We start from the raw sequence: 22,535 nt of genomic DNA, 5'->3' as shown, positions 1-22,535 counted from the left end.
TCTTTTGCCCGTGTACGGTGAGAATTTTTAGTTTTTGTGAAGCTATATAGTAATCATGATTTAAGACAACCTTGGGACAAAAGAAACAAGAATGGCAAACACAACAAAGTCTTTGAGACTTCGTTGTGTTTGTCCTTCTTGTTTCCTCTGTCTCAGGGTTGTCTGAAATCATAAATGTAAACCAGCTCGCCTGTGCCTTATCACTCATTTCTGTATAGTAATATTTAATTTACCATAAAAAAAATATAAAAAGTGTTCGGAAATTTTATGATTCTCCTCATTCTCTCTCATAAAAGTTTAAAAAAAAAATAATAAACAAGTTTTGTTGTGTCTTTAATTTTTTCTTGCACGATTTCATTATATTTTGACATATCAACTGTTCAGGAAAGCTAAACCATAGCTGTCATGTTTTTCCTCAAATTTGGCATTCTAAGGAAAATTACAATCGCCACAATGTTTACCAGAGTGAGTGGAGGGTCGCCACAATGTTTATCAAAGTGAAGGGGGGGGTCCATAATCTGAATGCTGAAACTTTTCAGGCTTATACACAAGTGCAAAAATCGGATGAGAAGGAGGCAGTGCAGTGGTTGCAGTTTGCTTGCACAGAAGCTTACGGTAGGTTCAGTAGGGCTTTTGCCTCCTTATTCAAACCCATTCAGTGTACTACAGTGAAGCTTCATTTTTCTTCTCGTTATTTTTTTTGTAGAACACTGATGTATTTTATCTGTAGTTGTAATTTTTGCTAATCGACTACTGAAAAAAAAAAAGAAAAATACTGCACAGTTTTGTCCTTCTCTGCTTTGGTGCTCATCAGGTTGTTACAGTTTCAACATTTTCATGCAAAGAAATATTCTTCAGATGCATTGTGTTGGCAATTGTTTTTGGCATATATTGATTACAAACAGCCAGCATTATGCCGGTTCATATGCTCGTAACTAAATACAAATCTTTACAAAATCAAATAAAAGTTCTTAAATTGGAGGATAAACCTTCTTAAAGGGGCGGTGCAACGATTTTACGATTAAAAGAATTTGCATCTCGTCATTTTTATGTTGTTTATCGTGTCCCGGAGAATAGAGAAAACACCTCTTTCATTAAAAATGTTGCGATTCCGCTGCATAATCGCAAAGCAAAAGTCAATCTCTTTCCCCCACCTGCAGCCCCGAGTGGCAGCCGAAGGAACTACGGTGAAAAGATTACGTGACCTTGCTCGGCTCTAAGCTGCAGTATAACGCTCGCTAATGTTGGCGGAGCGAGGGAGAGGAAGCGTCCTCCGAGATAGCACACGGGAAGCTATACAACACTCTGAATGACGTCACTAGGAGGGGAACCAGGTGTGACCCTGAAGGCGGGGAGTAAGTTGAGGGGTGCCCGAAATGCCAATCTTTATCTTTTTTTTTATGCAGCAACTAGGACACGCAGGCAAAATCGGTTTTCTGTTCTTTACTTCAGAAGTGTCAGAGGGCAACTTCCAGAAATCTTTGACCGAAGTCTGGAAATAGTTGCACCCCCCATTTAAGCTTTTTAAATATCACTAGTTAATATAGAAGGGCTTTTGGAACTATATTCTGTCCTACAATGTTAAACCTTGCATCTCTTGGTCTATATTAAGAGGTTGTACTGATGCTTGAAAAAGACACGGTGGTCTCTTGTTTTAATAAGGTAAGGTACGTTGTTGGGCTAGTTGGTTCATCTTAGTAAAACATATAAAATAGCGCAACAGAAACAAGGACAAGAAGTCCTGTTTACTTCTTGTCCTTGTTTCTGTTGCGCTATTTTATATGTTTTACTCTTGTTTTAATTTGTTGTTGTTTTGATGTTTTTGGCAGATTTAATCATCCATATTATTTTGAGCCACAGTGCAGTAAAGAAAACTTTTTAATTCCCAAGAGCTCTCAATTCTGAAGCACGAAACGTAAAAATCAGAAAGGTTTATATTGACAGAGTTTGTATTAGTGTGTCGGTATAAATATTCAGAAGACGGAAGCTTTAGAACCCTCATCCCTCCTCATTAAAGGTCAACTCCGCTTAATTCTGAAGATTTCAGGATTATAAGTGCTGCCACATTAAATAGCACCAATAAAAGACACTACGTCGTTTGCTGCACGAAAATTGGGATATATATTGATAAATCTAACTTTACAGACGTGCAGAAATTGAAACCGAAACTTTGGCTCTATCTGGCAACATTGGCCTCGGCCCTCCAAAAACAGGGCTATCACGCGCTACAAGATGTCGCGTGATCCTCTACGAAACGACGGGCGGGATTGGGGTGGGCGTGTGCCAGACGCAAGCGTCGTCTGCACTGCACGCTTCACGACATTTTGGTGTCTACGACATCGACGACATCTGCACAACTGCGGCATAAGTTTGCGCACGTAGTGTCCCTAGTGTGAACGAAACTCCGAGCGACAATAATCACAAACAGTGAGACAACGACGGCAATTGTGACACGGGGGACGGCGGTAACGGCGGGACCACGACAAATGGCTCCCAAGAAGCGCGCTGCGCAGGCGTGTTAGGCCAGTCACGTGGACATTGCTGAGCGCCGAGAGGAAACATTGCTGACGTTACCCCATTACGCTTGTTCGGACAAGTAAAAACAATCAAAAAGGGGCAATGGTAATGACGTTTAGCTCAGTGTTGGCTACACCCACACCGTAGCCTTGACTGCGCTGTTGGTTGCACCTCAATTCGTCCGCTCGAGTCAGCCTATTTCGGCAACTTGGCGAGTTGTGAAGTTTGCCGAACCATTTAAGAAACATTTCACAGAACTTGGTCGTAATATTTGATGTGTGGTCTTCCTAGGTAATACTGAAGAGGGCTGCATTGTTTTTTTCAAAAACAAAAATGGAGCAGAGGTGCTCTTTAAAGTTATTTGGTCTCATAAATTCTTAGTAGAATTTCATAACGAATTACAAGAGTATTGGAATACAGGTATGGGTATGCATTTTTTCTTGCCATTGAAACTCTGGAAATAACTTTATCAAACCAGAGGCAGAATTATACAGCATCATAGTAAAAGAAAGGATATGGCTTGAAAAATGGTCAGTGTGCAAGCTTTCCCATATCTGGATATGCTATTTTCTAACAATATGTTTTGTTCCCCGACTTGTAGGCGGCACGGAAAAGAATAGAAATGCCTCTCCACTTCTCATTGTGGTCGGATACATGAACGGAGTTCAAATATGGTGCATCTCGGTAAGTACAAGCAAGAAGCATCACTGCTCATACTGTAAACAATTTCATGTTCATAAAATTTGCAAAGTGTGGGTATCGCGAATATTTCACAGGCACAACACTTCGCTCTTGAGAGTGGTATGCTGTGTATTTTTTTACTGTAAATTTGAGCTGTTGGTACAATCAATTTTTCACAATGCTCCGCGATATTCACAAAAATTAGGCCCTCTCAACAATTAAGTTGTTTGCAGTACTGGACGATTAGAGGAGAGAAAGCTGTGTGCTTTGAGATGTCAGTGCTACTTTCAGACAAATGGTGAAGCACAAGAGGTTCTGTCTTGGAGGCAAGGTCCTGTAAGGGTCTTGAACATTCTACCAACACCAGATAGTAAGTATAGCCAAGTTTGATTAAGATTTAGCTGACCTAAGTTTGTGTCTTGCATGCACATTCTGCATTTATTTGTCACACATATTAGGCTTCGTTAAGCTTGCTGTTAACAAAGGCACTCTTCTTCTTTGCGTCTTCTTCAGGTAGTTCAGGCAATGACATGTTTGCGTCCAAACGACCCCTGGTTGCGTTGTGTGACAGCTCAAAGTGTGTACTTGTTCCCTTATTGTTTTTTCTGGTTTTGACTACTGCTTATGTATCAGTCTGGTCAGTACAATTTTTCTCTTTCAGTCCTGGACAACAATTTTGCTCTGTGAGCATCGTTTCCTTGAAAACAATGGACCAAGCGCATAACATCAGGTTCAAAGAGCCCGTTCGTGAAATTCACTCTAATAAGAGGTGAGACATGTGTTTCTGAAGGACTGGTAGTAAATGAGCCATATATCGCCTGCTAATACTTGCTTTCTGCGTACATCATGCTTACTGTCCTAGGAAATGTTGTGCAAATACAATATGGGATAGAAAACCTCCAGGGCTGGGTCGATATGGGAAAGTTCAGGTACAGCAAGACCGTGGTGATTCTTCGGGTGATCAGTGACAGTTTCTCTGCAGATCGCTCCTAGTTTCATACTTCTAGCCAGAAAACAAACTTTGTCCTTCCACACCCACCTAATCACCTGACCTTGCCCGCTGCAATGACTTTTTTTTCCGAGCCAGCATGTTAATTTCAGGGTTGTTTTTCTTCGAGTGCAGAAGTGAAAAATGCATCGATGGTTGAATGGAAGGATGTCGTGAAGTATTACGAGTTCTAGAAGTGCTCTGTCAAGCTCTACACTTGCTCGCAGAACTTTATTGTTGCAAGGAAGGGCTTATCTTAAACAAGGATATGTTTCAGTTTTACCACCCCATACTTGTAGACCCAGTCCCAGAACTTTGGGATTCTACTTCGTACATATGTTGTGAGCCTTTAGCCCTCCTCCTTCTTTTGATTCTGTTTATTCTCTCAATTTCATATGTTCTCATCAATTTTTTATGTACTTGTTTCTTTGTTCTAGGGTTATGGTCATCAGCTTCCAAGAAAAAATTTTTGTTTACGACGCTCACACATTTAAGGAACGCTTTTGCATTTCAGGTATGTTGTTTCCAGCCGATCCTTTGATGCTCAGTTAACCTAATTCTATCGGACGTTGGATGTAATAGCTGGGACCTTCTATTAGACATAATTTCTTTTAATTGTCATAATTGTAAAGATAAAATTTACATGAAAATGTAAAGAAAGTGATCAATCCTAAAAGTAATGCTGGACGAAGCTTTACCCTTACATTGCAAATTAATTGCATTATACAGTGTAGACCGCATATAATGTATGTCGCGGGAGTCGCGAAAATCAGCACTACAAGCGGTACCGCGCTATAACCAAAGAGTAAAGCTATACACACTCCGGAGTGCACTTCGGATGAAATGGCTATACGCACTCCGCAGAGAGCTCATGCCACTCGGGCCACTCTTTTCGAACAGCGCGTGTATCACTGGGGAGCTCGTTAACACAGTCCCCCGCCTGCGTTCACACCGCTTCGCGGCGACAGTATCGGCTGCTAATTACAAAACGTAACCAGTACACACCACTTCACGGCGTCCAGCCGGCAACCCAAGCCCCGCTGTCCCCAATCGCACCTCCGGAAAAGATTCGTCGACAAAATTCGGTTTTTTAGTGTTCATCGCAAAAAAGAAATGTCGTAAATATCGCCAAATGCCCCGACAAAACAAAATGTTTGAGGAAAAAAAAAAAAAGTAGGTCCACTGGGGATTGAACCCGCGTCCACTTGCCTCGAAAGCGGTCACCTTAACCTCTATGCTATGCCATCGTTTAGAAAACTCGTAACCATTCGTTTTAAACGAGTTTAGCGGAGTGCGTATGGCCATTTCGTCTGAAGTGCACTCCGGAGTGCGTATAGCTTTGCTCATAACCAAAACATCAATTTTTCATTCCAAGATACATGCCATGAGAAAACTTACCTTTGTAAAACAATTTATTTTATATTAGATGAAAAATAAAGCTTAGTTTGAGGAAAGTCTCAAGTGTGCCACACATTTTGAAAGAAATGAGTGACTTTTGCCCGGCGCAGCCTTTTAACGGCGCCGCGGGTTGCGGATGGACGTTGCGTGTGTTCAGGATTGCTAACCCTAATTACTTTTCTCCGGTGATGAAAACGCGTGAAAATTCGCCAGTAATACCTTCAACTTGAGCACAGGCGTGAAATGCTCCAAATAAGAAATCCGGGCGATGTTCGAAAACATAAATGCTTAGAAAGCACCACTGTAGTCGAAGTAAACAAACACGGCGACACGGGCGTTTCTGCTGTCTTGAGAGTGCCACCACGACATTGCGCACGAGTAGGTGGATCTTCCCTTTTAGTACGTGTTGGGTTATCATAGCGACACACAACGAAAATTCACAGTCAAGGATAGCGCTTTTACGCGGAACGATGAGCTTCCACCACGCCGTCTACGTCGACAATAACCACCGACGCCATGTTTGCGGATAGAAGAAGCTGGCCCACGACCGGCATGCAACGCGCGTGAAAACTTCTCCTCCACCTGCGATTGGTCTGTCATTGCGGTTGTTTCCAACGTTTCGAACGCAGCAAAGGGATACATGCACGTGAACGACACGTGCGTGCGTCCCTCCGTCGCTATGGCAACTGAAGCCTCTCTCTTCGCTTCTTCGAGCAACCTCCTTGCCCCGCGAGTGCCGCTTGCGGCTAGCGCCGTTATCTAGTGTCGCACAGGGAAGCGTGCTCGCTGCGCCAGTCGGTTGGCGCAGTCGGCGGGCTGTTCCAGAAACCGCATTATAACCGGTATTTCCCTTTGCACGCCTGCATTTTAAACGGTATTTAATTACATGGACTTCTATGGGAGGCGAACCGGTGGTTTAAAAAAGCCGCGTTATACCCGGTCCTGCACTATAAGCGGTTACGTTGTAAGTGGTCTATACTGTAGTGGACATTCCGTAAATGTGCAACTCCTGCTGTTTTCTATTTCAGTTTTTAGTCACTTACACTTTTTGAAAATTGTTCACTGATATTTTCAGTTAAGGAAAAAAATTTAGAAATCAATATGGTACTTATGTTTTGTAGGAAATAATTTGATGTGACTAAATCTTTTCTCGTGAGTTTTCCTAAAACAGTGTTTTTAATATCGTAGGTTCAGCTTGATAGTCACCAATAACAGACCTTTCACCCCTAGATTTACATTTGTACTTACATGACATTTGATGCAATAAAATATATGTTTTGCATCTATTTCATATTTTTAAATGGTGCTAACTCTCTGGTATCTCCACAATTTCTCAGGGTGCTACCCTTGCCCAGGACCAAACAATAACCCAATTGCACTACACAGTCGGTGGCTGGCATTTGCTGACAAAACGGTAAGGGCTGAAAACCAAGCCAATGTCTAAAGCAGCATTGAGCGAAGTATGTAACTTTTGCCATACCATGTCTATTTGACTAGAATCATGGATCCATCACATTTTAGTCACAATATGTCACAACTTAATGTGGTACTTTGGAGGTACATTATTCGACGCAGTTAATGCAAACATGAGATTTGTGCCTTTTTTCATTTTACAAAACATGTCCAAGTGCTGAGCACCAAATTTTCCCACCTCTAATAATTCACACAGACATTCATAAACACATTTTATTACACTGCATATAGTAGTTTTCAATCGAGCCTTTTCAGTTGCCCAAGAAAAATGGTATTACCATTAATCTCGTTTGTGCTGTCACGCTACAAGGCATCTGGTGGATTTCATTGAGCAAAGTACTGACTTGTTATAGATATGAGTATTTAATGATTGCAGCTGCACTATTCACCCAAGGACAGCATTGTCTATTTTTTGTTGCTTGCTAGATGTGGCTAATATACAGGTCAGATTTGGTGAAAACAGAAAATGTTCCAACGAAGCAGAGAAGCTGGTTGGCACATGACCTGACTCGAAAAAACAATCTTTCTAGCTCTATCCGGTGCATCAGACACGGGGTGGTGTCACCGGAGAAGGTGCGCAGTCGTACACCGCCACGGTCATTCACGCAGCCAAAGTAAGTCCTTATCCGAACCTCGCACATCCTTGGTGAGAGACCCTGCCACGTACGATTATTGGTTCGCTAGATGCATCTTTATTTTTGTTTAACTATCGTTAGTTTGAAGTATCAAAACTGAGGATACCACTTGGGTTGGATCATTTCTCTTTAGCTCACTGCAAAGAATTAATAGGTATCTAAAGAAACATCCTTGCTAGAGAAGCAAGTGTGTCATATATTTCCTTATCCATTGTTTTAGAATAAAGTTGTTATGCCAGTATATATGGCAACCTCACGCGAGTGCTAGGACCTTAAATTATAAGGTAAGTATGCCCTAACGACTGATAGAGGTGATGTACTATGAAAGTTACTTTCCCCATGGCGACGGCAAACATTCCGGAGCATTAACGAAGTATACTATACAGCCACCAGTCCTACTTTAGAAGATGGGTGCCTCATCTCTCTGCAGACGATCCGAGCATTCCTTCTTGTAAGTCCTCGTGGCTGCCGAGACACTTTTCCCTCGCCCTCTTCTCTTTCGTTTGAGGAAAAGAATAGATGATCTCTCAACCACTACACGTGAGGCTGATCATTACATTTGCGTTTGAGAGTGGTTGAGTGTGTTGTGCCCGCTCGGCCTGGAGCTCTTACTGTCTACGTATAAGGCTCTGCAGTACGAGTTCCAGGGCTACATTATAGAGGTTACCAACGCATTCTCTTGTCGTAAGCGGTCTTGAGCGGGCAGAACGCACTCGGTCCCGCTAACAAAACGCATTTGTGAACTAGCCTTCAGCCGCCAAATATCGCACAAGTGTTGAATTTCGAGCGCTCTTCTAAAGGTCTGTCCACACTTGATGCGATTATGTCGTGCACGACATTTGCCATACGGAAGTGAGTAAGTTTTTTTGTTTTTTCTTCGCTTCGGGTCTGCTTTGGACCGATTTTCGTCAAGGGGAAAGCGACTCTCCGCTTGCATTCTAGGAAGAAGCTTATGTCGTTGGTCTTGGAATGCAGCCCCTTCTGTCAGTCGAGGACTGCTGTTAGTTTCGTAACCTCCCAAAAACAAGAAAGGGGAAGAAAAATAAGGTGGAAAGTCGGGCTCTATTGTGCCTGGTAGCGTGGTACGCGTCCTCGCCAAAATCATCCGCGCTCTCCATATCAGATACAATATTTGTGCGCAGTACAAATCATATCCTGTGTGGACAGCCCTTAATCGTACCTTGATTGCCGCATTCTAGTTCTCGCAACTTGGGCAGACTCGCAAACCATTTGGGTTTCCTCCCGTCAGACCCTCTCGAAGGGGCTGTCCCTGTTCGGCGAGACGGTGGCCTCGAGCCTGACCGGCCACAAGGTCCCTTCCGTAGCCACCAAGAAGGACGGCCAGCGCTCGAGCCTCGGCAGCGGCTGCGGCAGTGTCGGCGGAGGCGCCAGCAACGGCAAATTCCCCGGCGTCGTGTCCGTGGTGGACGTGCTGGGGGTCTCGGGGAGCCAGTTCAGCTCGGACGAGGACACGGACGCGGAGGGCCTCCTTGCACACTTCCAAGCCCACCAGGGGGAGCCGGTGGCGGCACTCAAATTCGACCCTAGTGGCACCCTGCTGTTCACCGCCGACTGTCCTGGGCACAACTTCCACCTGTTCCACCTGCTGCCGCACCCAGGGGGCCCCGCGTTTGGAAGCGTGCACCACCTATACACGTTGCATCGAGGAGACACCACCGCCAAGGTGAGGGCCTGAGGTTTTTACTCGCTGGCGCTACCTACCTTGTGATTCTGGCGAGAGGAGGTTATAATTCCTTCCGAACCACACTTGACAGCGTGACACTCCAGCTTTCGTCACTTCATTTGTTGCCACTTCGGGATTACTTTTGACGCGTGGGTGGACAAGGAAACTAAATGGACCAGTTGGATACACGTTGCAGGAGTTGGAAGGTGTCGTCTACTTTCAAGGGCCGGTCTCCCGGTCGTCGAAGATAATCGCGATGCTGAAACGTTGGTTGTCGTGGAATTTCTATTTATCAATGCAGAGGCACTGCTGCTCGACTGAGAGTTATCTGTTGAGACGGTGCTTAATGGTAATGGTCAATAACTATAGTTGCCCTAGGTTCCCAGAGACTGCTTTGGTAAGGCAGCAACTATTTCGACGTCCGCCGTCAGAAAATGTCCAAAATTATTTTGACGTCTGCGACGTCACTTCCGTAAGTCGAAATAGTGGCTTTGTTATTTTGACGTCTCCCGTCGATGCAGCCATCGCGGTGGTAGCGGTTTTGTGGTTTCGCCCTGTTTAGTTTTGTGACGGTGTTGTCGATGTTGTGTTGATGCGTTAACGGAGTTGTGTGTTGCATGTCTAAGAAAGTTCGATCCTAGTTGGTCGTGGAAATGTCTTATTCAGCATGTGTGTTTGACTGGCTCGACAGTTGGTCTTTTCGGACGTGACACGCCCGGTGGCGATGTTCTGAGCTCTCGCACGTTGCTTCGGCACGCGTCTCACATAAAATTTTGAGTCTACAGCGAAGGCGAGCTGGATATCCCTCCGTCTTGCCTGCATGTAACAAACATAAGTGCATACATTACGTAACACTGAGAAATTTGGCACGTTTTTTGTATGGTACCTCCATATCGTGCGAGCGCATCTTTTTATAGTAGCAGTCTCGCTTTGCATCTTGTTCCCGCCCTGTTTTTAACTGGGTTTTGTTCGTTGTTTAGTTTAGATTTTCTTTTAATGCGTTAGCATTAGAACGCTCGTTTTGACGAAAACCTGGTAGTGTTTTTCGTTTGCCATAGATTTTCTTTTAATGCGTTAGCATTAGAACGCTCGTTTTGACGAAAACCCGGTGGTGTTTTTTGTTTGCCAGCCACAGGGAGAGATGGTTGAGGAGGAAGAGAGGGTGACACCAAATACCGTTCAGCTTCGCCAATACTAGAAACTAGGGGTGTGCGAATACTCAAATATATGAATACGAATCGAATAGAAAGTTTCAGAATAATTCGATTCGCGAATCGAATTCCTAGTATTCGGTCACTCGAATATTTGCTGTCGGCGCGGAGCTGACAAAAGAGCAGTCTTTTCTCCCGATGTTAGCACTGTGATGTTAGACAGACCATGCGAGAAACACCTCTTGGCCCTATCATTCCACAAAAATCTAACGCCCAGGTTAGAAAAAAGAGTAACGTACTCCAAAAACTTTATAGCACGCAGATTTAGTCATGATCGTGACGCAATCTAACCTCGAATCACAACCGAAACATCCCGTTTGTGCTGCTTCCAGAGAGGAATTGTTGGAAGGCTGGAATTCCGCGCCATGCCTAATTTTTTGCACGAGTAAAGCCCCTCGTTTCAAATTGAAGCGCCGATGTAGAACACACTTGCCGCACTCATAGAAATCGGTGACTGCACGATCACAGAAAGAAAACCACGTTAACCACGCCGATGAAACCAGTCAAGTTATCATCGTCGTTCTTTGGGAACTGCAATCCGCAAATTCTGATTCGGAACGAAACAGAACGGAAAAATAGTGTGCCTAGAGAGGGTTTCCAACCGTTCGATAGCCGCGTTTGAAAGACAAACTATGAGAAGGCAACGAAAAGATGAAAGCGTCATTCGGGATCGGGCAAACAGGGCAGGCGTCGTCGCTCTTTTGTTTGGTCGCCTTCTTTCCACGCAACAACACAACACATGCGCACTTACGACTAATCTGCGCTAGAGCCGTCTCCGTGGTTTCAGTTTTGCTTGCGCCCCCTTTTAAATCTAGGCTCTCTAAAACAGGATAGATGGACGGAGGAATGGATGCATAGTGGCAGTTGGACTGTGACTTGCGCCACCTAACCACATGTTTTTTTTTCTTACTTCAGATTATATTGTTTTGGCCAGTTTAATCAGATTTAACACCTATCTGTTTATTTATGTGAGACAAAATCCCGGTTGCCCTTTTTCTTTGTTAAAGTTGAGACCAAATATTGCAAAATGCCCCTTTTCCGAGATATACAAATATAAAAAAAAAAAAAAAAGAAACGTTGCGGTGTTAGGTTGTGCTTTTAACGAGAAAAAAAGGCAACCGTGGCTGTAACTGGGTTTTTTGTGACGTTTAGGGTAGATAGATTATGTTTCCGCCATAAAATTGGATCTTTAGTGCCCAACGTCCATCAGCAGTTGCTCTTTTTTTTTTTTCACCAGAACTTTTATACATTTGAGCTTTTGTTTTATTCGAGATGTATATTCTGCACCAGGCATATACTCTGCACATATAATAATCTCATTCGCAGCACACTTTGAAATATTCCTAGAAATAAAATCACTATTCGATATTCAATTCAATATTTGTTTTTTTTTTTTTTCTTAATTCGATTCAAAAACAACTATTCGGTATTTGCATACCCCTACTAGAAACTCCTCCGAAAACACATAGGAGCGGCGGCGAACGTGACAGTGGCGCCTCTAGCGGACTCGGAGTCTACGGAAGCAGTCGTCGCAATGGAAAAGTATAGGCTCCGCGACGTCCTCGAGCTTTGCGAGCCCCGTTTTGTCACCCCAACAGCTGGAGCAGTTCATTGTGGTCAGTCCGCTTGCAAAGCGGAATCCACTGATCGCAACTGCAACGACAATCAAATAACATTGCGCACATAAACAAAGGTAGTGCAGTTTATTTAGCAGTCTCAAACATCACTTAGGGGATCACACACGTTTGAAGCGCGTCTGGGTAGGGGAAAAAGGGCTACTCGAACTATGTCGTAAGAGGTTACCGGATGAAAATAAAAAGAAATGGGGAACAGTCGTGGACAACGACAAATGAAACAAAGAAATTAGCAGACAATACAAAGATATAAATCACCGAGCAAAGACATCCTTCAATGACGACCATTGCACGGGGAGTCGGTAGGAGCATTGAAAATGAGGCGGTGGTGGTCGCCGTCGGTGTTGAGTCCACAGCAATCAAAGCAAAAGCAACACAACAAAACTATTAAAAAAAAAGGCTTCTGTTTTTTTCTTTTCTTTTTAGCCGCACGTTACATGTTTGTTTATTTGCTTTCGTGGCATTGGCAGGAACTAAAAACAAAACAGAAAAGGAATAACGTAGCCCAGCTCACACTGCCCGGTAAGTCACATGTTGCAATCTGCTATGTGCTAGCAGTGTGTGACCCTTTTTGCTTTCGCATTTCTTTTCCCAGTGACTTTGGCAAGTTGTTTGTTTGCTCGCTTGACGAAGCAGTTCAAAAGCATATTCAATTACTTGTTGACGTACGGGTCCAGGCAATCCTTGCACACCGTTCCTTTGTTTCGAGTGGCGATCAGCGGCCTCAAAGTATGCCTTCAGCTGAACCCCTGTTTGGTGCAATATATCGATAAATTGTGTGTCGAAGGCACGGCTGATGTTATCGGCTAGGTGACGAGCTAAGTCGTGAGATGGTGTCATTTTCGCATGCGAGTGTTCCTTGTTTTTCAACGGAATGTCTTTCGAGGTGTCCCATGTTTCTGATTGCAGTTGGACTTAGCAAGCATGATGACAGTTTTGACTGACTGCCCACCCGGCTACATAGGACTGAGTGTTCAGTGTGCATCTGGTCTGTCGTCCGTGAAGTTTTCCGCCATATCCGTGGAGTTGTCATAATCGTCTGCTGAGGCATCAGTGTCAATTTTGAAGCCAGACTTAGATAGCTCTTCCAGTTTAATTTAAAGCAACTTAATTACTCACGTTTGTTCGGTCTTCGGGAAGTGGAAAAAGGATTTTTCACCACATTGCGAAAACTTGTTTTTACAGTGGTAGGCAGCACATGGCATGCCTGCCATCTCCAAGTATGCTCTGGTATATGCCCAGAGGCGGCCGATTGGTAAACAAACGATGACCCATAGCAGATATACCCGTGTACACAAATAAAAATCCGAATAGAAATGTATAACGAGCTTACACTTTTTAATATATTTAATAAAAATCAAAAACATTAGAAACTCAATTAACGTGAAAATAGGAGGTTATTGCAGATGACAGTATAAAAAACAATACCAACAACAAAGTTGCAGACGGCCTTCCAGATGTTCGGGTATAAAATAGCAGATGAACCAGCGGGAGTAGCTAAGGAAAGAAAGTAAAAACTAAGCCAAAGAAGTCAAAGCAAAATATGTGATGGTTTGAACATCAAGTAAACAAAAGAAAGCAAAAACAACAACATAAAAGCAGGAGAAAGAAAGATTGTGGCAGTGTCGTATCGCCTCAAACATAAAAAGAAAGTAGACTGAAAAATGGAAGGAGTTCCAGGATTGTACAACGGGTGCCGGCCTTTGTTGTAGAAATCGCAGAAGACTTTATTCATCCCGCCGCTAACAATCGCAATTTGTGCACTGTGTATAATGTGACTGAAATCACCTTTATCTGCGCTACGACGCTCCCCTCTTTTTTCTTTTGCACGCGCAAGAAGTCTGCTTTTTTTGTAAGTCCGCTTTTAGTAGTTTCAGTATTAGCGTCAGATTTGCATGTGCACTATCGACTTCTTCCAGAGCATACTGACATCGCAGTAACATACATGGTTCAAGATTGCCTTTTGCTTCTTCATCTGGAGACAATATTAACGGGATTAACCAGCTTGCTTATTCAACAAAACGGTTTTAAGCAATACATTCATGAGAAATGGGAATTGCAACAACAAAATGAATTGATCGATAAGAACAGTAAAGTTGAAACTTAGCTATGTATGTTCTGAAATTTTTGTATATTGCCCTTTTTCAAGAAACAGGGCGAAGGTACATTTGTGTTTTGCCTGGCTTGCATAAGTTCTGACAGTGTTTTCTTGAGGAGAGCCCTGAATTTGCACTCTGAAAGCTGTAACATCTTTCCCACGCGAAGAAAATGTCCTTCACTCATGAGATGGCACCTACTTTTTAACATTTAAAGCAGCGAATACCCATGAAAAATTTTTTTTTTTACTGGTCACCTTGCAGGGAGGTAGCCAAAACCAATGCATTGTGGAGAATTCGTCTGCTTGCGGAAACTCCGAGCTTGCCAGGCGCGCTGCGGTCACTTTTTGCCCGTGCTCCACGGGAGTTGCCAGTATTGGCTTGCATGGTATTTGGTAACACGTACGACGCTCCCATTGGTCCGAAGCGCTGGCGTCAGCACGCGTCAACCTCTCCCCCTCTCTCCTTGTAACTGACAAACTGAAAGACACCACCGGGTTTTCGGCAAAACGAGCCCTTTAATTTTCTACCAAAGTCACGCGCACAGCTGGCACGGAGCCAGAGAGAAGGAGGCGCCGTGCAACACCCCCTAGATAACAAAGCCTTGTGCTAAATGAGATTGCTTCATCAGAGAAGACCAATGCTGGACACAAATTGGAAACAAGCGCTGCGTCAGCACTTGGCTTCGAGTCAAGTTTAAACTTTGAGCCGAACATTGACGTAGTCGTTACGTCCAATCTGGGCCCAGCGTTGGCCTTCTCTGATGATACCATCTTATTCAGCTCTATGTACTGCTTTGTTATCTAGGAGGTGTTGCACCGCGGCGTGGTGGAATGTGGGCGCAGTGGCTTCACCAGGGCCAGCGGCCCCCAAGGTGGTAGCCCGCCGCGCCAACCCCCCCTCCCTTTCACTGCCCAGCTGCACCCCCACAAGCACTGCACCCAAGGCAATCTACCCCCGCCCTGCCCTTGTAATGCCACTGTGCACGTATGCACAGTTGCTGCACCGGCGTTGCCGGTCCTTCTTTGCTCTGGGTTTCCGTAGTAGCAGTGCGTGGGCTGTGATTATGTGTGTGCAGTTAAAACAAGGGATGCAGTTCCTTCCATGAGTGATATGCATGCGGTGCGGTTTCTTTCATGAGTGATATGGATTTGGTTCTTTCCATGAGTGATATGGATGACCATATCCAAGGGTGTGGACATACTCTGACAGGCATAGGATAGAAGAGGAGTAAAAAAATTACAGGGAGATCCGTTGGTGGATTCTTAGGAAATCCGTTAGCATTACCCTTGGGAGACGGCCCACATGTCCCCCTTTGGGAAACGCTAACACTGGCCGCGTAACAAGGCCAAAAAGAGGCAGCAAAAAGTAGAGGAAGCAAAAGAGAAAGCCAGAAGAAAAAAAGTAAAGGGGACTGCGTTAGAGTTTCCCAAAGGGAGACATGTGGGGCGTTTCCAAGGGTCATGCTAGCGCATTCTTTAAGAATGTACCAATGGACTGGTAAAGGCGAGCGGGTTGAACATGAATACATAAAATTGAAAGAATAAAACACGGAGGACAAGCTCCCCTCCCCTCCCCCCCTCCGGCCCCGCCTTTTCACTATCCAGCTGCACCCCCATGAGCACTGCACCCAAGGCATGTGGTTGTCCTGAACGTGGTTGTCCTGTGCTTGTCCTCCATGTTTTATTCTTTCAATTTTATGCTACCAGTGGATCTTTCTGGAATTTTCTGGTTCATATATAACAAGCGGATAAACTGTGAAATGATCGGGATGTTAAATAAAAGGTTGGGAATGCAAACATTGCTTCGTTGATGTCTCTTGACCGGTGTGAGCTAAGAAAGTTTCTGGCCCCTTTTGACGAGATACACGGATTTCCCAATCAACTGAAATTTTATGACCCGGCATTCAGCTCCTTTGTCTATATAAAACATGGGAAACAAGCCATGAAAAGCAGTGGTGCCACATTCTGTGATGTTGGTCACAACCAAGCAAATGTTACATGCGGCCTAATAGCTGATGTTGTACTTCGAGGAGTTCTTTTGCATTCCGCATCACTTAAAAAGTCATAAAAACTGCAGCCGACTGCACATTTGTTTTCAGAAAATGCATGTTGAACCGCGACGCCACCTGCAAGCAAAATATTTGTTTGACCACCACTTTCATTCACTTTCTACTCTGAACTCCGAAGATCCAAAGTTTGAGATGTCAAAATAAGGAGAAACAAATATTGTTGCGGGGAACGTCAAAATGATTTCGAAAATATTTTTACATCTTCAGGAAGTGGCATCACAAACGTTAAAATGATATTTAGAATTATTTGAGTGTAGACATCGAAATAGTCACTACCCAATGGCAACTTAGCTAGCAAACTTGGCTCTCTTCATTCAAAGTTTTCAGGGCAACTTTGAAAAAGCTAGATTCTTTTTTCTTTTTTTTTGTGCTTTATTATTGGGCATTTTTTAAATTTGACTGCCCTGTCCTTTGTTTAAGAATTCAGGGAGAGAATCCGTTGTTTAGGTGAAATTCACCTTGTCAACTTCGTCCACTCCTTTCCTTGCCAGATCCAAGATGTGGCCTTTTCCCTGGACAGTAGGTGGATAGCAGTGAGCACCTTGAGAGGGACATCCCATATTTTTCCTATCACTCCTTATGGAGGTAAGTTTTCTTTTTATCATCAACAAAGATTTTTGAAAAAGATATGCTAGCTGCAGCAGGATTGTGTAGCTTACATGAGTAAGAGCATAAAGAACAGAGCTGGAATAATTTGTTTCAAATAAAACAAAAAATGAGGTTGAGTTTTTTTTTTTTTTTATACGCTTCTGCTTCTATACTGTTTGTTTCTGGTCGCTTGTGTCTAGTCATATGCTTTCAGTATGAACTCTGCCACTTGCCATAAAGTAACCTTCATGAGCAAAGTGTGTTTTGTACCACCACTGTACCTATATACTCGTTTTCATTTCAAGGAAAAAGGAAATTTTGCACATTGTTCATACGCTGCGCATACTTTTTTACAAGATTTGGTTGTCAGAGGAAGAAGCGATGCTTTTGGCATTTGAAACGCATACGTCTTAGTGAGATAACGTATATTGATCTAAAGCGCACATGGACGTGTCTTATTTTTTTTACATAAAGGGGGAAATTAGCAATGCTACGTGAGGAGCCGGACTTTTTTTTACTACAGTTCTTGAGCTGAAAACGAGTAGTGTGCCGTAATTTCCCAAGTCATCGCCCATCCCTTTTTTTGGACGAACATTCATTTCCAAAAAAACACCGAACACCGAGCGATCACCTGCCCCTACAAATACTTAATGCGGCCGCGGACCTTAAGGCTGGAGGACGTCCGTGACAAAGTAAAAAGAAGGAGGGAAAGAAACTTCACTTTGTTTACGCATTTCCTCCCCGATTTCCACGACCCCGAAGTTGAGTATGTGCATGCAAAAGGAAAAGAATGGTGATAACAAAATAGAACTCTTTGTTTTGCTTACAAGTAAAATTTGTTCGGAAAAAAAAAAGTCACAAAGATAACACCCATTTAGGGATCACAAGATCCTGGAATGTAACCGTGGAGTGTAAGGTCAAAGTCCATCTCCACCGAAGTAATAAGGTCACCGCAAACCCGCTCCTTCTACCAGGACATCGCGACTACGATTGGGAAGGTTGTGCGATGTTTGAGGTAAAGCCAGCGGGTAATTAAAGATTTTCTGGAACGGCGCACACAGACATTTGTAAACCGTCCCATTTTGAGCTCCATTTTCACGGTTCCGTCCACGCCGTGCAGCAATGACGCCTCAACTCGTGTTGATAGCATGCTGCACTCGGACGCACGGATGTATGCACCAAATAAGAAAGTTGCACAAGAGCCTGCTCCTTGTGATTGACAAGGTGTCCTATGTGGCCTGACGCCAAGTATTTGCTAACGTGATCGCCGGTTTTCCTGTTTTCCCAGCATTGCTCTTCGTCGCTTCTTTCGCCCATTTGGTCGCTCGCTCATTGTGCCTAAATAATATTTCTGTTTTCTTGTTAATCTTCTTTTTTTTGTACTAACGAGGAGAACATTGCAGTGTTAGAAGCATACTTTCACAAATCAAATGTTTGCACTGTATGCCAATTGGTGCTGTTTATCGCCCGGATGCAAAAACTGGACTTTGCTGTAGCAAAACATTCTCTCATGAGCATTTCTTGCATAAAACAACAAAACTAACTCGAGTTTTCAGTTTTATGTATTTCTTGTGCAGCCGCTCAAATATGTACAAAAAAATGGGCGTTTTTTTTTTTAATCTTTTTTAACTTTTTGTGCTTTTTCACAGAGACTCCACTTTTTAATGAATTTCAGGAGGGGGGTGGGCGATGGCTCGGGATATTACGGTAGATGTATTTTAAAAACTTATTTTGTGCCTTATAAATGAACAGTACATTATAAAAAACCTATACATGTCCTAAGATCTGCGATAAATCCTATATTATAAAGTCACATTGGAACTCAAGTCATATGTTAGAGGTAAAATTCGCAAATAGTTGGTGAGAGTCTGGCGTCTCCAGAGGCCATCCAGAAAGGTGGAGGTAGGGTCTGCCACTAGTGAGAGGTGTAGAGTCGCTGCATTTCATGCGTATACTTCAACAAAGAATTGAGCCAGTCGAGCTCTTTGATTGGCTGACATGCGTCGTCTAGAATCCTGCAGAAATGAGTAAGATACGGACCTATAATTGACACGGGAGCTCTGACTGAGGGTGCAGGACCCCGGGATACCGAAATTATCTGCCTTAAATAGCAGATGAATCTGGACAATCATATAAAAGTATGTGAGTTATTTATTGAAGGACCTGGATTGATTTAGCTCTTTGACGATCAAGTTTTTTTTCCCGAAAGAGGTTTCTCAGTGGTCGTATTTTGTTTTCAAAGGAATAGGTCAATGCACATTTTTTTTTTTTCGTAATTATCTAGTAGCATCGCATATGGCACTTTCAACCTGTTTGGATAAAGAAGCATCAAATGGAAATCCTGAAGGTGAAACGTTATCACCTTTCTTCCATTCGATTTCGTTCTGGCGCGTCCACTTCCGTGGCATTCCAGAGTTTTCACATTTTGAACTGGAGGTACTTTACAGAGCTTCTCCGTCAGACGGCAAGCTCTTGTACTCTAAATTCTATTCCGAGAAGCGTTAAAAGCCAGAGTCTTAAGAGACGGTGCTCGATTGCCATTACCGCCAGAGCAGCCGATATGCGAAGCGACCGTCTCGCGCGCATCACGTGTGCGGAGCGTAAATATCCGCAGAAAAGCGGGACACCATGCTAATATAATGTTTATATACATGATGACTGAAACCTGAGACTGTGGTTTGAAAAACGGAAACTCGAGAAAAAGGAAAAAAAAGCGACAGACAACGTTGTCCTGAGTTTCAGATGTTGTCTGTTCCTTCTTCCTTTTTCGCAAGTTTGTTTTTCAAACCACAATCTCAGGTTTAAATCATCATGTATAACTTAAACCAGCTCACCTGCACTTTAACTGTTTTTTTATAATGTTTATAGTTTGCCAAGGACAAAACAAATAAGCTACACCGCCCGCAGTTTCGTGTTAAGGGAGTTAACGTGTAAACGCTGCCATACATAAACTGCGACGATTGTCAAAGGGTTAGCAAACCATTTTAATGCGATAGCATTACTAAGCTACTCACCACAGATTTCTGTCTATCTGGAATCTGGCCTCGAATACTTTCCTCGCTAAATTTGGCGAGAAAATTTTCCACTAAATTTAGCGGAAATATTTTCTGCTAAATTTAGCGGAAAAATTGACGTCACATGACCTGCGCACCAGTTTAGTTTCCCTGCTAAACTTGGCAAAAAAATTTACGCTAGCGGAAAAATTGACGTCATATAACCTACGCACTAATTCAGCCCCCCCTAAATTTAGCGGCAAAATTGTTATCACATGACTTATGCACTAAGTCAGTTTCCCCGCTAAACTTAGTGGAAAAATTGATGTAGGATTGAATTGTTGTGAATTCAGTCTACAGGCTCCACTTCTTGGTCAATCGAGACTGAAGACCTGTTCATGTGTGCAACGAAGAATTCCATCGCATTCATAGATAATCACCCCTGTGGTCTCTACAAATTCTTTCTAGTTCGAGCACTGCCATATGATTGCATGTAAGGGCCGCACCCTCCATATCTGGGCCATATTAATTTAAAAAAAGGATTTAAGTATTATGTGTGTATTAGCCAGGCTAGGCTACAAGGCCCTGCTGACAGTGGGATCGGCGTTGCGTTGTTCGGTGTTCCAGGCCCCATCACCCGACGGACCCACACCTCTCCCCGAGTTGTGAACCGGCTGAGCAGGTTTCACAAGAGCGCGGGCCTGGAAGAGATCCAGTCGGCCCCCTCCACGGGCCGCAACAGCCCTGTGCTCTCTGGAAGCCCCAGCTCTTCGAGTGAGCTCTGCGGTTCTTGTGTCCTACATCGCCTCTTGCCCAGTTCCTATGTGTGGATTGCCGCTGAGTGTAAACCATTTTGAGACAAGGGTGAAGATAGAAACCCGGTATTTCGAGGGAAGGGGGAAGACTAAAGAAATGTTGCCTACTTACAAATTAATGCTAATCGGTGGAAGTGTAGCCATTTGGGCTCTCCTCCAGTATTTTACGATAACTTTCTACTTCCCATTGCTTCAGGTTGCTGTTGGCACAAGTAGTCTTAATAAGTTTTTATCGACTGAGAGGTCTCGCAATGCCGAACTGCTAGTGCCTCTCGTTGCTTTTATTATATTCACACAAAGTTTGGGCAAAGAGCTTGAGAGCAGATGGGGTCATCATCCATTCAGCTTCCAAATACTTGTTCAAGTAGCCACATATATACTTTAATGTTTGAACGAAAAAATATCACAGAATTCTAAATTATCGCAAATTTAAACAAGTTGCTCGCATGATAAGCAGCAAGCACGAATGAAGAGAAATAACCCCCATATACCGGGAATAGAACATTTTCTTTGTACAGCACTGCACAAGTTCTCAAACAGGGTTTGTAGGGTTTCTCAAGCTTCCCCACTTTTCTCAAGAACTCGTACCGTTTGCGAACTGTATTTTAGCCTCGGCACAATTCAAGCGAAGCGGAGCCACGCGTGATGTACGACCATGCACCTGACACTTTCACCTTTTCTACCAGAGTGCACAGTATCGTCAACAAAGTTTGCGCGAGCTCACAGATTGTTTCGTTGCAAAACCGTCGTAAAGACAGGGCTTTGCTCGGCTCGCATTCGAAGCGGCCGAAGGCCAGTTCGCACGTTCGTGTTCGAGTGTGGACGAGCACGCCACGCCTGCTTCCGACCGCCCACGACAAGAGAACACACCGTCGCAGTGGTGCCATCTATCAGGCAGCCCCAAGACATTTCCGACGTGCGTATAACTGGACCGAAGGTATCGTGGAATTCGCAAAATAAAATCTATGCACTACTTTTGAGAGACGTTCGTTCATAACATTGTCAGAATTATCTTGTGGTTACGGCGAAAGATTGACGCGTAAAAGATTGGGAAATATACACGCAGGTGGGAAGTGCTTTAGGTCTAGTGGATAGATCGCGCTGGTGTGTTTTTTCGTCGTAGGCGGCCACAACCGACACCAACTAGAACGATTGAGGCCCGCGAACAATTCTCTTCTGCTACGGAACATTGTGGCAGTCGAATGGTGCCGACTCGGCAATTTTACCCAAGCCCAATGCCGAGAGTCCTTCGACGCAGCGATTGGACACGACGCCCAGCCGAACGCTGACATGGCACTCGTGTCCTCTCTCTGCGACGACGTTGAAATTCTAGTGCACAGGCTGGGATTATTCTGGACGGTGCACAACGCGCTTGGTCATGCTCGAACACGAATGTGCGAACCAGTCTTAAGGGAGGACACTACCCAAAAGGGTAAACTTTTGAACCTTTGACTAAATATAAATTATATAGTGGCACTTGCAAGGCAGAGTGCAGTGTGAAGTTTCATCTGTGTACATGAATTGTGGAAGAAATTATAGTTGTTTTTATCAGAAGCACACTGACATTGATTATGAAAACTATCGTTAGAGTACTAATGTAGTACCCAACATTTTTCTTCACTAGCAACGCAGCAGAATGCTTAAATAGTGCAACTTTTGAAAACAAAATTTCCAAAAGTAATTTATTTTATGCTAACATTACGCCGGAAAATCAAATAAATGTATTGCCTTTTATGTCGTCTACAAAATCT

At 43.7% G+C, this 22,535-nt stretch overlaps 1 protein-coding gene across 1 annotated transcript in view; it reads left to right on the top strand.

The window, feature by feature from the left end:
• The window catches only part of LOC115332893 (BCAS3 microtubule associated cell migration factor), a 54,542-nt gene that overhangs the window by 5,730 nt on the left and 26,277 nt on the right, over positions 1-22,535 (top strand). Inside the window, exons 3-13 of the mRNA XM_040220591.3 lie at positions 540-615; positions 3,119-3,201; positions 3,490-3,568; positions 3,712-3,775; positions 3,860-3,967; positions 4,624-4,700; positions 6,922-6,998; positions 7,588-7,671; positions 8,942-9,376; positions 16,880-16,973; positions 20,597-20,743. Of these exons, the coding sequence (XP_040076525.2) occupies positions 540-615; positions 3,119-3,201; positions 3,490-3,568; positions 3,712-3,775; positions 3,860-3,967; positions 4,624-4,700; positions 6,922-6,998; positions 7,588-7,671; positions 8,942-9,376; positions 16,880-16,973; positions 20,597-20,743 (1,324 nt within the window). The remainder of the gene's footprint in view (positions 1-539; positions 616-3,118; positions 3,202-3,489; positions 3,569-3,711; positions 3,776-3,859; positions 3,968-4,623; positions 4,701-6,921; positions 6,999-7,587; positions 7,672-8,941; positions 9,377-16,879; positions 16,974-20,596; positions 20,744-22,535) is intronic.

The sequence above is a fragment of the Ixodes scapularis genome, unplaced genomic scaffold (assembly GCF_016920785.2).
Source record: "Ixodes scapularis isolate PalLabHiFi unplaced genomic scaffold, ASM1692078v2 PGA_scaffold1__304_contigs__length_218370807, whole genome shotgun sequence".
Lineage (NCBI taxonomy): Eukaryota > Metazoa > Arthropoda > Arachnida > Ixodida > Ixodidae > Ixodes > Ixodes scapularis.
The sequence above is the reverse complement of the archived record's forward strand: the minus strand, read 5'-3'. Positions and strand labels throughout refer to the sequence as shown.